This window comes from Salvia splendens, chromosome 4 (genome assembly GCF_004379255.2).
Source record: "Salvia splendens isolate huo1 chromosome 4, SspV2, whole genome shotgun sequence".
NCBI classification, from domain to species: Eukaryota; Viridiplantae; Streptophyta; class Magnoliopsida; order Lamiales; family Lamiaceae; genus Salvia; species Salvia splendens.
This window is the reverse complement of record NC_056035.1, coordinates 37,211,065-37,226,812: the sequence shown is the minus strand read 5'-3', so window position 1 is coordinate 37,226,812 and position 15,748 is coordinate 37,211,065. Positions and strand designations below refer to the sequence as shown.

The 15,748-nt window shown below is 37.6% G+C and overlaps 3 protein-coding genes across 8 annotated transcripts; 1 reads left to right on the top strand and 2 right to left on the bottom strand.

Annotated features, from left to right (window-relative positions):
• Positions 1 to 656: 656 nt before the first annotated feature.
• On the top strand, positions 657 to 5,074 carry LOC121799817. 2 transcript variants are annotated; one of them, XM_042199304.1, is made up of 7 exons: positions 657 to 1,005; positions 1,623 to 1,684; positions 1,990 to 2,164; positions 2,282 to 2,340; positions 2,433 to 3,995; positions 4,109 to 4,253; positions 4,334 to 5,074. In XM_042199304.1, exons 3-7 carry the CDS (start codon positions 2,053 to 2,055, stop codon positions 5,005 to 5,007), a joined length of 2,553 nt encoding a protein of 850 aa, XP_042055238.1. In that variant the 5' UTR covers positions 657 to 1,005; positions 1,623 to 1,684; positions 1,990 to 2,052; the 3' UTR covers positions 5,008 to 5,074. The 2 variants fall into 2 exon arrangements, with proteins under 2 accessions (XP_042055238.1, XP_042055239.1); XM_042199305.1 differs by lacking the exon at positions 1,623 to 1,684.
• Positions 5,075 to 5,211: 137 nt separating this feature from the next.
• Positions 5,212 to 10,159, bottom strand: LOC121799820 (AMSH-like ubiquitin thioesterase 3). Its single transcript, XM_042199311.1, has 14 exons — positions 9,910 to 10,159; positions 9,485 to 9,549; positions 9,306 to 9,381; positions 9,030 to 9,206; positions 8,857 to 8,957; positions 7,918 to 8,023; positions 7,781 to 7,827; positions 7,273 to 7,594; positions 7,011 to 7,100; positions 6,864 to 6,926; positions 6,393 to 6,467; positions 5,922 to 5,984; positions 5,776 to 5,828; positions 5,212 to 5,629 (listed from the first exon to the last, which is right to left on the bottom strand). Exons 1-14 carry the CDS (start codon positions 10,030 to 10,032, stop codon positions 5,455 to 5,457), a joined length of 1,536 nt encoding a protein of 511 aa, XP_042055245.1. The 5' UTR covers positions 10,033 to 10,159; the 3' UTR covers positions 5,212 to 5,454.
• Positions 10,160 to 11,497: 1,338 nt separating this feature from the next.
• Positions 11,498 to 15,300, bottom strand: LOC121799818 (putative pentatricopeptide repeat-containing protein At3g16890, mitochondrial). Of its 5 annotated transcripts, XM_042199309.1 has the most exons (4): positions 12,879 to 15,300; positions 12,228 to 12,397; positions 12,040 to 12,112; positions 11,498 to 11,630 (listed from the first exon to the last, which is right to left on the bottom strand). In XM_042199309.1, the coding sequence occupies exon 1, from the start codon at positions 15,202 to 15,204 to the stop codon at positions 13,048 to 13,050; it is 2,157 nt and encodes a 718-aa protein (XP_042055243.1). In that variant the 5' UTR covers positions 15,205 to 15,300; the 3' UTR covers positions 11,498 to 11,630; positions 12,040 to 12,112; positions 12,228 to 12,397; positions 12,879 to 13,047. The 5 variants fall into 5 exon arrangements, with proteins under 5 accessions (XP_042055243.1, XP_042055240.1, XP_042055241.1 ...); XM_042199306.1 differs by having other exon boundaries at positions 12,040 to 12,397; XM_042199307.1 differs by having other exon boundaries at positions 12,040 to 12,380.
• Positions 15,301 to 15,748: the final 448 nt, after the last annotated feature.

Below are 15,748 nucleotides of genomic sequence, written 5' to 3'. Positions count from 1 at the left end.
AATATTGTCCTACGTATAAATTTTTATTTCATGACAATGGCCCCCAAATAAATACATCCATTTCTGTCTTTAATGTATAATAAACTAGACGTTTGAATCAAGTGGCTCAAATGTCATGCTCAATTTTCCTTAAAGTTACATTTCAAATTGTTGAACATGCAAATATGATATATCTTCCTATAAAAGAATTTACAACCTCACTTGTATACTACGTCTTTTGTTATAATAAGAAAACATTTCCTTTATGATTATTTTCTACATACATTCTTCCTCCATCTTTTTCCCTAAATTCCCAAATCTAATATTTTAGAAAAATCAATAGCTTCAATTTGAAAATTTTCTACAATAGAATTGAATTCTAAGCAAAAGAAGAAAAGAAATTAAAAGTCATTCCCAAATAGTATAAATTTGTTGAACGATAAACAAACAAACTAGTATAAATACTTTCACCCATTTTTTTTTTAGAAAAGACATTAATTAGTTTTCTACTTTTCTTAATCTTTTCCTCAATCAAAAGATAAATTGATTCCGTACACCGCAAAACACCCAATTAAACCCTCGAGGCCGAGAGTGTGGCCATGTCGATTCTATTTGGAATTTGAAATCTCTTCCTCTCACAAAGAGACGTTACACTCCTTTTTAACCTTTTCTGCAAATTTAACCACAAAAACTATTTTTTCGAGAATTTGAATAAAAAAACTAAGCTTTCCACACAAATCAAACATATAAATAATATATTTGTCTTTACTTTTTCTTTAAAATCACTCCAAAAATCAAATTTTCCCCACTGTCTCATTTAATGTTGATTCAGCGAGTTGTACCATTCAAAAACACACCCTCACTTCTTCACTGCTTATTTTCTGACAGGAGTTCTATCTGCAGCTCCCAACGTTCGAAACCATTTTTTGTTCTTGCAGCAATTTACATTTTTCTTGATAAAGAAACGATTTTGGCTCATAAAAATTGAATCTTTGCAAAGAAGGGTCCTCGTTTCAACTCTGCTGCGTGAGTTTTCTTTTTTTATAACGTTGTTTTGATGCTGTTACGTTGAGATAACGAAAAGGGTCCCTGTCTTTTTTGGGTGGTTTTATCTGGAAAAAAGATTATATTTTGAGAGTTTTCAATCATGTGTCTGTGTATGTGTGTGTATAGTTTCAGAAAGTGTTGGTGAAAGAGATAGTCATGGTGATCAATTTTAAATGATTTTGTAATTCTTTTTTGTTTTTGCAATGATATAGTGATTATAAAGAAACGAGAAATGGGTGAAATCAAGAACAGAATTCTTGAAAAAATGCTTGAGAGATGGATTTATGCTGTGTGTGTGTTTTTTATACTATAATTACTGTGATAAAATGTTGGATTTTCAGATGCTATATTGCTTGCCCTCTTTTCGTAATTTCTTTTTCCAAGAAAGGGTATTGTAGACTTGTAGATTAGTTCTAGATTTAAGGAACTGAAATCATTGGTTTGAAAATATCTTTTTATTGTTGAAGTTGTTATGCACAGAAAATATATTCAGTCAACGTGCATTTTTATTTAATTTTTTTGGGCTAAAGCATATATCATTATGCATCATCTTTTGCTGAATTCTAAATTACATGAATATGGTTTTGTATAAATAGGTCTAAAGAAGAGGCTGTGGTTTTCATGCCGGTGAAATCATTTCTTGGTTTGTTGCAGTGTGGTATGTAATGAGAAAATTTAGTAACAGAGATTTGCTTTCATTGCAGAGATTTGCTTTCATTGTTAATGTTCAAATTTGGCTGATTTTTTAGCAATTGCTTTGTGAATTTTATTAGGTAGATGAGAGTATAAATTGATGAAGAAAATTGTTTTCATGCCGCTGAAATCATTTCTTGATTTGTTTCAGCATGAGTATACAATGAGAGAATTTGCTTCCATTGTTAAAGTGTATAATTGCAGAAGAAACTTTGAGAATTTTTTACAACATGATTGTTTGATATCAAATGGCATGATCTTCTATTGCAGATACAGAATATGTTATTCCATCTTGTCCCTTAAGTGATTGTGTTGTAACATTGGATTGCAAAGATGGGAATCGAGAAGCAAAGCTCCAAGAGTGGTGTTGGTAGCTTCCTCCAACTATTTGATTGGAATGCAAAATCTCGAAAGAAGTTGTTCTCGAGCAAGTCAGATTGCCCCGGTATAAAACATTCCTTCACAAACTTTTCTTGATCAAATGCTGAATTTTTGTATATGGCAAGAGTTGTACTGTGTTGTTTTTGAGGCAAGTTCTTACCCTTCCCTTACCATTATGTAGAGAAATCCAAGCAGAAAAAGAGATGTGATGGGAACTTGCCTATGACACGCCTTGATATGGTGAGGCTATTGATCTAATAACGGCGAGCCTCTTCAGCGTCTGATAGTTTGTAGGAATATTACTTATGTGACATTTCTCTTTCAACGTATAGATGGACGAGGATGAGGTTTCAGCTCGACCAAGTATGAAAGGAAGTAGCGTTTATAGTTGTGCTTCATCTGTTGTAACTGATGAGGATTTGTATGGAAGCAAGGGCCCCGGAGTTGTAGCACGCCTCATGGGATTGGAACCCTTGCCAAAATCCAATACCCTCGAGCCCTGCACACCGTTTTCCTACAGCCACTCTCTTCCTGGCTCGTACTACCAATCTAAGACTCTTGATTATCGCCAAGACCCTCAGATCATGCAGTTGGGCTCCTTGCAGCAGCAGCCCGGTGTCCAATCTGTCACGGAGCCTAAGTATCAGAAGGTGAAGCAGAGGCCGATTGAGAAGTTCCAAACCGAAGTTTTGCCACCAAGATCAGCTAAATCGATACCTATTACTCATCACAAGCTCCTTTCTCCTATAAAAAGCAAGACTTCGATCCCACCTAAGGATGCTGCTCACATCATGGAAGCAGCTGCTCGGATTCTTGACACCGGGCCTAAGGTGGTTAAAAAACCGGTGCTGCCATTGGCTAGTTCGTCTCTGAAAGTAAGGGATTCGAAGGAGAAGGTCCAAGCAGCACATAAGCCTTTCCCAAAAGTTTCTGAAGGTTCTCAGAGGTCGAGAGGTGTGAAGAACACTAGGGGAAGCTCTGTTACTAAGAGCTCGAATAGTGGCTCCGTAGATGCAATGTCTGTAAGCAGTTTGCAAGATTCTGCCGAAGTTACATCCGCTGTGAAAAGCAAGGGAAAGTCCATTTCACTTGCACTGCAGGCTAAAGCCAATGTCCAGAAACGAGAGGGTCTAAGCTCGACTAGGAGCAAGGCTGAAGCGAATGTTTACAGTCCAAACATGCTATTCACGAGTAAGTCGGGGGCACAAAAGAGTACTCCTAACAAGAAGCCATCCACACACAAGAATTCTGGTGTGCTCCGACAGAATAATCAGAAGCAGAACTGTGTTGCTGATAAAGGAAAGCCGCCTTTGAAGAAAGCAGTTGGTGGGGATCAGTCTTTTGTGAGGCGACAGAATTCCAGTAAACCGTTAGGTACCTCCAAACTGAGCTCTAGGAAGTCGAGCACAGAGACTAGAGATGACAAAAGCAATACATCGTCTTGTAGCTCAGAAAGAGTCACTTGTAAAAAGAGATCCATTGAAGGGAAAGTTATGCAGTCTGCTGATATCATGGATACACAAAGTGGTGGAGGATTGGATGTCATCTCATTCACGTTCACTACTCCATTGAGGACGACTGAGTTTGAAGAAAATAGAAAGCCCTACCCCGTGGATTCTCCTAGTAAGAGGATGATGCTGAATGCAGATGGTATGGCAGCTTCAAAGTTCACTTTCTCGGGACATAACGTTAGAGGAGGCGACTCTTTAAGCACGTTTCTAGAGCAGCAACTTAAAGAATTGGCTCATAAGGCTGACTTGTCCCATCAGAAATCGGGGCCTGTTTCTCTACACAGCTCAAGCGTGCTAGGAGACCATAAAACGAGAAGCGGAGATTACTCATTTGATCCGTTAGGCCAGCCAGGGTCAAGTTTTCGCACCCTTCGACACTTTGAGGTACATTGATTACCATCTTGTTTGCCATTCTCATTACCTAAATCTTTGAACAAGCAATGATTGTTATAGATTCCTCCATTTTCCACATGCTAATCAAACGAGCTTCGTTTCAGGGCATGAGTGGACAGAAGAACATATCACTAGACAGGACATTTCTCAATTACCGACATCCAAGTCCGGTTTCTGTTTTTGAACACTTTTCCTTCACAGAGAGCTGCAATTCATCAGATAGTGCAGAGAGTAATCGTGGTACAGAAGGTACGACGATGCATATCGCGTTTTGCATTGGTAAACTAATTAGGGATTAATGAACTAACTATTACTTATCAATATCACAGGTGGTGGAAACAAGTGTACATCACTTCAATCCGAGGACTCACTCAGTAGGAATTCCATGAACACGTTCCTTTCATGTGAAGTAGATTTCGACCTATCAGACTCAGCTTCTTCAACTTCTGCTGGGACTGTAGCAAAGAGGAGAGAGATCACCTTAACCTCGGCCAGACAGGGGAAGCTGAAAAGCTGGGAGTTCGACTATGTTAAGATGATGTTATGTGGCATTGAGGTTATGTTTAAAGATTATGCTATGGGAAGATCTACTGAGATCATCAGCCCTCATATGTTTGATCAGCTGGAAAGTTGCAAGAAGTGCTTCGACGGCTCTGAGCTCGTCTCAAGCATGAGCAGGAGGCTAGTGTTCGACTGTGCGACAGAATGCTTGGAAACGAGATGCAGAGGATATGCTGCAGGAGGGTATGAGCTGTGGGCTAAGGGTGTTAGCACAGTGAAGAGGAAGGAGAGACTAGCTGAAGATGTATGTAGAGAGATTTCGAGATGGGGTGGCATGGGAGATTTCATGGTCGATGAGCTCGTGGAGAGCGACATGAGCTGTAGCACATACGGGAAATGGCTCGACTACGACATCGAAAGGTTCGAGCTTGGGTTACAGATTCAGTCGCGCATTCTTAATTCTTTGATAGATGAGGTAGTTGCTGATATCTTGGTTCTTTAATAACTTTGAACACCAATTTCATCGTATAGTTTGCTTCGATTTTTTATTCCAACTGATAATTTTCCTATTTGTAAGTGAATGAGAGAGATGATGAAATAGTAGTAAGTTTTACTAGCATCTGTAAAAAATGTATGCGAAAGAGAGAGACCTACAAACAACTGAAACACACACGAAAAAGAGAATCCAAATATCACCAACTCTCCATTGCAAGGAAACATATCAACAAAATCATAGAAGAAAGGCAATTAGAAACAACAGTCGTGATAATTACAGCAGAGGCACGCACGTGCCTAATTCCTCATGAAAACCGAAACTCATCCGGTCGAAAATCATTAGCAGCATCAACTAACCCATGATAATCGAGGTAATAGATATTCAAGTAATAGGTGATCTAGTTTACAAAATTCAGAAATAATGAACCTATACAGTCTCTGAAATTATACACGTTCAACGAAGATCGACCACGTCAAACTTCAACTTGGCATTCATATAAACATGGGAGCAATGCTCGTAGATGGGGCTTCCATCTTCAGCCTCTTCATGAGGATGGAACCCACGCTGTTGGCAGTTTTGAATCACAGAGACACCACCAGGGTCGGAGAGATGGAATATGCCATGAGGGCTGCGATTAGCGCATAAATATTAGTCAATCTTCTTGTTGCTATGGAAGAATGGCCAGCAGAAGCAACTCCCAGATGAATTAACTTTCATAACAAACCAATAATAAACTTTTTTATTGATTTTTTTCTATTTGGGAGATATACCTACCTTTGTGTGTCTGTAGGAGCCATAACAATTGCAATTGCTTCCGGCAACATGACCTAGAAACAAACGGGGGAAAAACAGAATTTTAGAAAGGATATTGATGTGGAATGGGGATCAGATCAACTACCACAAATACACATTTATATTACCTGATATGAATAATGAGTGTGAAGATCAACGGAAGACATAAAGCACGTTTGTGTTGGATGTGTCTGCAAAGCAACCAAAAATTAATCAAATTTAGAATATGATATCTGCATAATTTATTCAAAATTTGCTTTTGCATGATTTTTCCATTTTTTCCTTCCATTTGCAGTTGCCTTCAAATCACCTAGTTTCTTTCCAGAGAAGTTGAACTTTAAAAAGTGATATAAATATTCAGTACTGTGCACATAGAAGGCAGAAGAGGAAAACAATGGTGCAAGTAAATTAGCTCAAGTTAAGCTAAAAGATAAAACAGTGAAACACGACCAATGGTGGCAAGCATAATTCCCTCAGGCTGAAAGTATATGATGTAACAGTTGGATAGTGAGTATTAATAATCCATAACAACGAAATGAGAGGAAAGAATAGCCAAGAGAAAGACTAAGTGTGTTACCCAAGCTAGTATTAATACTTACGTGAATCCATCCAAGAGGAAAAAGGGAGCGTTTGTCTTGAACATCAAAAATCTCTTCTTCATTCAAAGTTTGACACTGAACATAAAGAAAAAAGAATATTAAACTGTCATTTTTCAAAAGTAAATTCAAACTAAAACACATTGGATAATGTGTGAATTAACTGTATGTACATCATAGCATCCACTTTATGCATAGTGGAATGTATTGGATTGAGATCAACAAATAGGCAAAAATACCATAACTGTTGTCAATAACAAAGTTCACTATAAAAGGAACTTATAATAGTTCCCTTTGTACTGGAGGAGATTTGCAATGTTGCAATATTAATATTTTGATTTTTCTATAAAAAATCATTCTTGTACCCCATGGAAGAAGCAGTCTATCAAATGGGTTATAAAATGATAGTATCACACAACAAGAAAAGTGAAAAGCTGAAAATCACAGATGAAAATATGAAGTTGTATGCAATACCGAGTCTGAAGTCGATTCCTGCTTTGGGACAATGAGCGTCGTAATATGAAATACTCTATTCTTCTGCAATCCAACAAAATGCAAAAACTAGTTCAGCTATCATATTTTTGTGCTACCAAAAGCAGTTTAAGGAAACTGAAGACTTACAAGTGAACCAGCAAGAACACCACATGTCTCCAAATTCCTTGTAGTATTTTCTCGAGCCAATCGCAAGAAATCATCAAGTATCTTCACTGGCTACAGCATAAGCAAAACATATGTGCATCATATTCCAGAGAAAAAAAAGTAAGCTGTAGATTTAGTATGATATTTTAAAACATTGAAAGGTTTTTTCTAACTTGAAACAACTAAGAAAGGGTTTCAATTAGGCTCTGACATGTACAAGATTAAGAATAGACACCACACTCACAATGTGAAGATCTTGGTAAGAATTGGAACTAGGCAAGCCATCCTGAGAGAAATTTGCTGGTCCTGGTCTTGGGTCTGCAACTCTTGATGGAGATATGTGACGATGTTCGGGCATCACTTGTGCTAGGACAGGAGGTGGAGAAGGTTGCCTGATATTTCCCAACTGAAAATCATTGTTCTCCACGTTCCCTTGGAGAGGACCAGATTCCTCGGCAAGCCATCTGCCATCATCCAAAGATAGCACAGATTCTATTGTTGACTTTTCCGCATTTGAATCACCATCATTTGCTGCCACTAGTTCTTGTTGCCCAACCTGATTCAGACTATAAAAGTAGTGATACAAGATTGAAATGTAATAAGCAGCTAATTTGCAGTAGACACCGGTGCATGGTTTTAGTCACCAAGTACATTTAACCAACTAAGCAAATAGAGGTCCGTTCCAAACTTAAATGCATGCCAAACAAGGGGGAGGGGGGGGGGGGTAGGAAACATTTAATTTGACCCCATACCTTGAGAATTCTTTAGCATCCACAACAATATTAGTGGGATAATTAACCTGTGAACCAAGAGTAGGACTCAATAAATTTTGAATATGTAGTTGGTTTTTGTTTATGGGAAATGTAAACACCAAGAAGCTATGGTTTACCTTAACCTCAGCCCTTGGACCAAGCCACTGACCACGTAGACCAGTTGGTCCTAATAATGAATGCCTGGATAATGTTTCCTGCTTTGGAAGAGGTAAACCAAGAGACCTGAAAATGCAGAAAATAATCATTACGTGTAACTCGCCCGAGCATATTATAAGCATCACTGCATCAGCAGTTGAAAAGTAAGTGATAGATTATGTATCGAACATCTAAAGCAAAACCAATTCTAATCAAGATATGTTTGGACCCTATAAATGGCTGTTACCAAATGCATGAGCGAAATCTTATGGTTCTACCTGGGTGTTCATAAATTTGGAGTGATGGTTTCAAAATTCATCAACCCAGTTAGGATAATGACAAGTTATGATGGATGGGTCTAAGATGCTTTAAATAGCTACTTTAGATAACTGTGGTTTATGTTAGTCCCACTACATGAAGCCTCTCTATCCCAAATTCTGGCCTTATTATTCATACCCCACATAATTCAAGAAAAAATCAAAGTAACAATGACATATATAGTCATACAGATAGATACTGCAACGAACAAACATAACTGGCCCATCAAGAAATACTAAACAATATATCTGGCAAAGGAAACTATCTTCCTAACTTTCATTACGAAACAAATGAGGATCCTTAAGATATTATAAATAATCACAACCTATTTCTATTATTGTACTCCCTATGTCCCATAATAGATGTCACACTTTCCTTTTTAGTTTGTCCCATAAAAGATGTCACATTTCCTTTTTTTAGAAAAAGTTCTCTCTCACATTAATATAAATATACTATTTTCCCTCTCCACTTAACACACAAAACAATATCTCCTAAAACCCCGTGCCATTTCCCAATATGCCATCTATTATGGGACGGAGGGAGTATATAAATTACGACTTGATGTAATAGATTTAGGTATAGTATCATAGCAATACACTCACATCTTCTGGAATTGAGACTCAACAGGTTTTGATGAAGAATATCTAGCATAATCATTATTCTGCTTCAATGAAGATGAAAGCACAGTAATCTGTTGTGACATCTGAGACAAAAGTAATAAGTTAAGCAAGGAGGTTTTAAAAAATTTAACCAAACCTTCAATCTCAATATATACCTGCTTGCTACTGTAGTTTAAGGAGGCGTTGTTATTTACTGAAGGCGTGTAAGAAACACTAGTTGGACCATCAAGCTGATGCATCTGACTATTAGTGCTAAATGTTTTCTGTTCATCTAACTGAAGACGCACTTTCGGCTTTAAAGCCTCCAGCTCATCTAGCACGGCAAGCAATTTCTGCAACACCATGACATGAACCAAACTTATCTAGTACCTTATCCCTAAAACTTGATAAGCTAAACATATAAATTTGTAAATTACAGATAAATCACTTACCTTCTTATAGAAAGTTCTTTCTTTGGAACACAAAACTTGGTAATCTTTATGGTATGGTATAGTCTCTGACACCAAACTGTTTAAATTCAGGGCACATCTCAAAAGCATCAGTCACTCATTATTAACCCAAAACATACAAAGGACAAGTCCAGATGTGTAAGCAATTAAAAACACTTTACCTTGAATATCTTAGCAGTATAACATACAGGTCGATCAAGTTTTTTTCCTCCCTATAGATATTTGCCTGCACAAACACATGAAACATGATCTAAGAATCAATCATCTAATACAGCCTTTCACAGATTATGAACTGATAATGCACATTCTCTGAAGTCAATCAATGCCGCGGGCTGCTATTACACGAATTAAAAGCTTAAAAACCAGCTCACTGAAATTCAGCACCACCAAAAGATAAAGTAATCTCACATCAACTAATTATAGCATAAAAACCTCATATGCACCAAGTCCTAAAATATCAAAGCTAGAAAGTAGAAGCTCAAAATCAACTAAAGTTCGACTCTAACGACGAAAATTCTTCACACGCATTGAATTATTGAAATTAATCAAAAGCAGAATAAACAAATCCGCGGTTACGAGTTCCGACCTGTTTGAGGATATTATCGGCGATACGATAGTAATTGCGGAGAGGGATCCGATTGTCGACGTCGACCTTCCGCGTCATAGCGCTGAAATTGATCGGGGAAGTGGAGTACGACGGCCGCCTCATTTTTCCGGTGAGATTTCGCGGCAGGAATTCGATTCTCCGGCGAGAAAAAAAAGGGGCGTTGGGATTTAATTAAAATTGATAAAACTGAGTCGTTTTGAATGAGTGGTTAAATCGGTGATCTCTTCATGTCGACATTCAGTCAATTTAAGGTTTAACTCTTAATCAAAATTTATTCTTTTGCGTCTTATTGATTACGTATTAGCTATTTTTTATAAGTAATTTGTTACTATGAATTTACGCGAATTTATTTTAATAAACATATAGTATAAAAAAATAGTAATATATTCATCCCAATCTTTAATTCTTTATATTTTCTTTGTATATTATTCACATTTGTACTCCAAAATTGATTGGAGTACAAAATCTTTTTAACCAAAGAGAAAAAAAAATACATAATTATAGAAATATCACACTCTCCCTTGATTTTGATATTATCAAGCAATTGCGGAGTACAATATATCCGAATTTTCATGACGTCAAACTAAATGAGGTACATAAAATGGTAGGGTCCCCTTATATTAAAGGGTAAATAGAATTTAAATGTTTTACATACTTATAAATCAAAGTGAACGTGCCCTAAAATTTTAAAATATTGTACATTCAAGAATTGTTGTTGTTGTCTTTATTATTTTCTTAGATTGTCATAATCATTATTTGATTTTGATGTTGTCTTCGAGTTATTCTAACCAACTTCATATTAGCCTTTAGTATTTTTGATTTAGTATATCTATAAATGTATTTAACATCTAATCGGATTCTATTATCTAAAATCGAACCAAATAAATTTATATTTCTATGAATAAAAATTAAAGATCAAAATTCAATTCGACTTTGCACCTATATTAGAGATTGTAATCCACGTAAATTCATATTAATCCCAACACATTGATCCAATCATATGATAAATAAAATCCATACATAAATATTTCATCTAATGAAAAAAATTAATATTCTTAATCACAGCATCAAAGCCATCATCACCATCGCCACAAATGCATAAACAACCTTCAATGCCTTATTCTTCTTGACACCACCACTCGTTTGAATATGCTCAAGCACATCAAAATTACCTAAAACACAACACACAAAATTCAAGAAAATACTTCGCAAAATCCCAAAACAAATAAAACATGTCACGCACCTCGTTTAGGTCCATAGCATCCGGACTCGATGGTGTCCCGCACGTCATCCAGTGTCGCACTATTGAGGAACACGAACCCTTTCAGGATCCCGTCCATGCACCCCAGCACGTGCTTCGTCTCCTCTATGCATGGCCCCTTGCAGTACTCGTCTGTGTCATCTTCCGGCACGTGCAGCTCTCCGTTCTCGGTGAGCCTGTGGGCTTCCTCGCAGCTGTTGTAGATCTGCACACACGGCTCGTTTCAAGACACTGCCTTTTTTTAGTTTCTTGCTATGATCACTTACGTAGTTAGCTCTGAGGCATCCGAGGGCTTTGTCAAAGATACGGGAAGGACCGGTGCCTATGATTCCAGCTTGAGGGACAAACCCTGTCACTCCCTCCTCGTGTTCTGCTTTGGGCAGATACTGGTCCGCAACCACACCCGCAGCACCTAGATGGGGATAATCATACGCCGTTCCTGTTAGAAATGTCATGGAAACAAAGAAAACTCAGCATTTTTACAAGAGTTCTTGAACAATAATGACAGCTCAAATAAGCTTATACAGTTGTACCAAATTTACTACTGCATACAAAGATGTAAAGCAGAAGTGGAACGAGAGGGAAACGATGAGCAGATGCTGAGAATCTCATCTGAAAAATGCACTTGAAAACACTGAATGGAAGAGCCATTTGGCAGTATATATAGCTATGAATCAGACAAACGGTTTCGTTTTCTAGTTGCCACAACTACCCGAAAACACATTCGTATCCAACTAGATATAGAGTGGTATGATTTTCAAGTAATTAATTATCATTAGCAGAACTATAGAAAATAAATCAAGAAAAAAAGTGTAAGTATAGGTAATCTGCTGAAATTATGGTCATACCTTTATAAGAGGATGGTTAGGCCGTTCACACCTACTTTGACTTACTTTTTTATTGAAGGGCAAGAAATCACACCTGCACGAGAAGCTTTTAGTACAAGTAATGATCTAATTTTGAGTGACAATTATACACTCCAATACTTCCACACATTCAGAAATATGAAGGTCCCTGAGACCAATAGTATTCACACATTTTTGGCAAAACCGTGAAGTTTCAAAATATTGATATGACAAAGCCAACAGCTTCTCGACCAACAGCAACATCTCCAATCCAGAAACGAGCTAGAGCTTCAAGCAGAATCCTTCAAGAATTCTGTTTACATTAATCGAGCGCAAGAGATTCCCTGCAGGCATAAATGTCCTGATCACATATGGAGAGAGAATCAGTAAGCTTTACACATTCATTTAGCAAAGCAGTAGAGTATTTTATAATACACAGCGAATGCCAAAATATCTGTTGCTAGTCATACACATCTAGTCATACGCACAGTTCCAGAATCGAAACAGAAAAGTTCTTAACAGGAGGTATGTTCACTTCGCTATAACGAAAGTAAGACATGTCAGTTAGACAAAGTAAATGCTCCACAAATAACAAGCATTATTTATTAACATCGTCTCATCCGAAATTCTTGACATTTCACTGAACAAAAATAGTTACACAACTCAGGTTTTCAATGCTTGGTTGTCCAAAACTCTTTACAAATAAATAAAACAATGTTATGATTAAGGTTTCTTGACAATGCAAATAACTACCAGTTTACTGATCTATCGACTTCAAGTAGCCCGATTCAACCTCATTTGCATTAATCTCACAGATGTGAAAAAAAAACTAAATAACTAACCAGAGAGCCATTTTGAACTGGCATCAAGCCCTTCTATTTCGACTTCAACCATGCAACTCAGGCTATCCACAGACATATTACATGACAAGATGAACTTTGTAATGGATGGTTGGTGTCTATACCAGCACTTGACGGAGCAATGAAAATTTGTCCATCTTTGATGAAATAATCAACCAACCAAAACTTCAGATCTGGAAGGGACAGGTTTCAGAGTCAGTCCCTTCTCTTTATATTTTGACCATACGTCCATGGCTTCTTGAGACCTCCCTGACTTGACCAGGGCATCAATAAACGAGTTGCACGTATAAGCATCAGGCTTACATCCATTCATCTCCATCGAAGTCAGCAGACCCTTCGCCTCATGAAACCTCTCACACTCGCACAGTACATTGATAAATGCAATGTATGTAAAATTATCTGGGCGCAAGCCCAGTGTCAGCATGCTTTTCAGAAGCCTGTGGGCCTTATTGATCTTACGGTCTCTACAATACTTCTTTATTAGAGCATTAAATGTATACATATCAGGTTGGATTCCATCAATTTGCATCTTTCTCAGTAATCTCATTGCTTTGGAAACATTCCCGGATAAGCACAACGAGCGAATTAGACTATTATACGTGACAGAATTGGGAGTGACTCCCCACTCCAACATCTCTTCGAAACAATCAAAAGCATCAACAGTCCGATTAACCTGGCATAGGCCATCAATCATAGAACTGAAAGTGAACACGTCTGGTCTAAAACCCTGACCAAAGAGCATCAGTAGCATTTTTCGTGCCTTATCTACATCCCTCAACTTGTAATACCCTGTAATAAGGGTATTAAAAGTGGCCAAATTAGGGAAAACACCTTTTTTCGTCATCATCCCGAAAGTTTCTAATGCTCTATTCATCATTTCAGCTTTGCAAAAGCAGTCAATCACCATATTATACGAGAACACACTGTTGAAAAGTCCTTCTTCGAATATCCATCTTATATATTGATTGCCCTTCTCTTCTCTCATTGACTTGTACAATGCTTCAACAAGTGCTAAACTAGTGTTTAAATCCACCTTCACACTTCTTTTAATGAAATGCTCAAATATCTGGCATGTTTCCTCAACATCTAATCCTTTAATCAAACAAGCCATGGCAATGTTAGCTATTGAGCTGTTAGGAAAATAACCCCGTGCCTCAACTTTCCTTAAAAAGTCTGCTGCCTGTTTTGCTAAAGAATGATCACAGAGGTGATATATCACACTATCAAAAACCACTTTAGGCAGATCGAGCTCACTATCCACCCATCTTGACAACAACCTAAACGCTTCAACCGGGGCAACAGAACTAAAAACACCATTGATCAGTGACCTATATGTTGCTTCATTTGGGCTAATTTTCCTAGCCTTCATCGTCTCAAGAAGCCTAAAGGCCTTGTCTATGCTTCTAGCCCTGATATATCCATCCATCAAGATGGTATATGTGAACACATTAGGCGAATATCCCAAAGCCTCCATCTGTTTCACCAGCCGAAGAGCCTCCTCCACCACGCCCGCCTTACAGACCCCATGAATGAGGATGTTATACGTATATCTATCCGGGACACAGCCATCCACCTGCATCTGCTGAAACTTGAGGTATGCCAAATCGAGCGAATTGGACTTCACAAGCCCATCTATCACAGCATTATACAACCTCGTGTTGGGAGTAATCCCTAAATAAGAAACCTGCTCAAAAACCTCAGAGCAGTACTTTGCCAACCCCAATCTTCCCCAACTACCAATTAACGCGCAAAGCAACTCCTCACTCACTTGACAACCCGAGTTTCGGATGTCATGTATCAAATCAGCAGACAAGAGAACTGGACCTTTCCTATAAAGGGCATTGCCTAAAGCACTACGAATCATTTGATTCTTAGCAAGAGAAGCACTAAAATTAGAAATCCAAACATAAAACCGCAACGCGCATAAAACATTTTCTTGATTCTGCAACACGCTAACCACCGCTGTTGCATTCAAATTACCTCTGTTAGCATCAAAATCATGATTTAGCAGCAAAACCCAGTCTTTTCTGGACAGAATTTCAGCCAAGTAGCCGTGATCAATAACTCTAGAGTTCAACCTTTGGTCACGATCTGAAATGTGAGGTTTGGGAGGTGAAATTGAAGCAGAACTAGAATTTTTGAATTCAAGCTTACCCGCTGCAGAAACTACGCGATTTTGGACGACATTTTTGGGGGATTTCAGTTTTGTGGGTGACGGATTTCTGGGCTTAATCGGGATTTGAATTTTTGCAGCAACATTTTGGATTTGAGGTGCAGCCCAAGAAGCCAAAGATGAAAGCTTTCTCATAGGAAAATTGGGCACAGGAAGATTTGTGTTTTAGATTGAAGAAGTGTTTTTCTTATAAAATTGAACCGAATTATGGGTTTAGGGTTTATAGGGATAATTAAGAAACCTCCCCTTTAAACTTAAAACTTTTTTATAGTAGCACTCTCTCTTATGTTTCACTTTTATTTGGTGAATTTTAAAATTTTAAAGAACAAAAGTTATTACTTCCAATTCCAACGTAATTGAGGTATTTCTTTTTGGGATTAAGAAAAAAGATGTTTAATGAAGTATATTAGGTGGAAAGATAATAAAATAAGAGAGAGAAAAAAATGACTCAACTATACTCAGAGTATGAACACTTCCAAATAAAAAAAGTGGAACATATACTCCATATAAAGAAAAATTAGAGATTGTTATTATAAATTTAGACATGGTGTCACATCCACAGTTTTGTGCTCGCTAAACTAGATTAAGATAGAGAGAGGTGACACTTGTGTTTCTTTTTGCATTTCTATTTTGCACAAATGTGAACGGTGTTATATACAATCCCCCTAGATTGGACCTG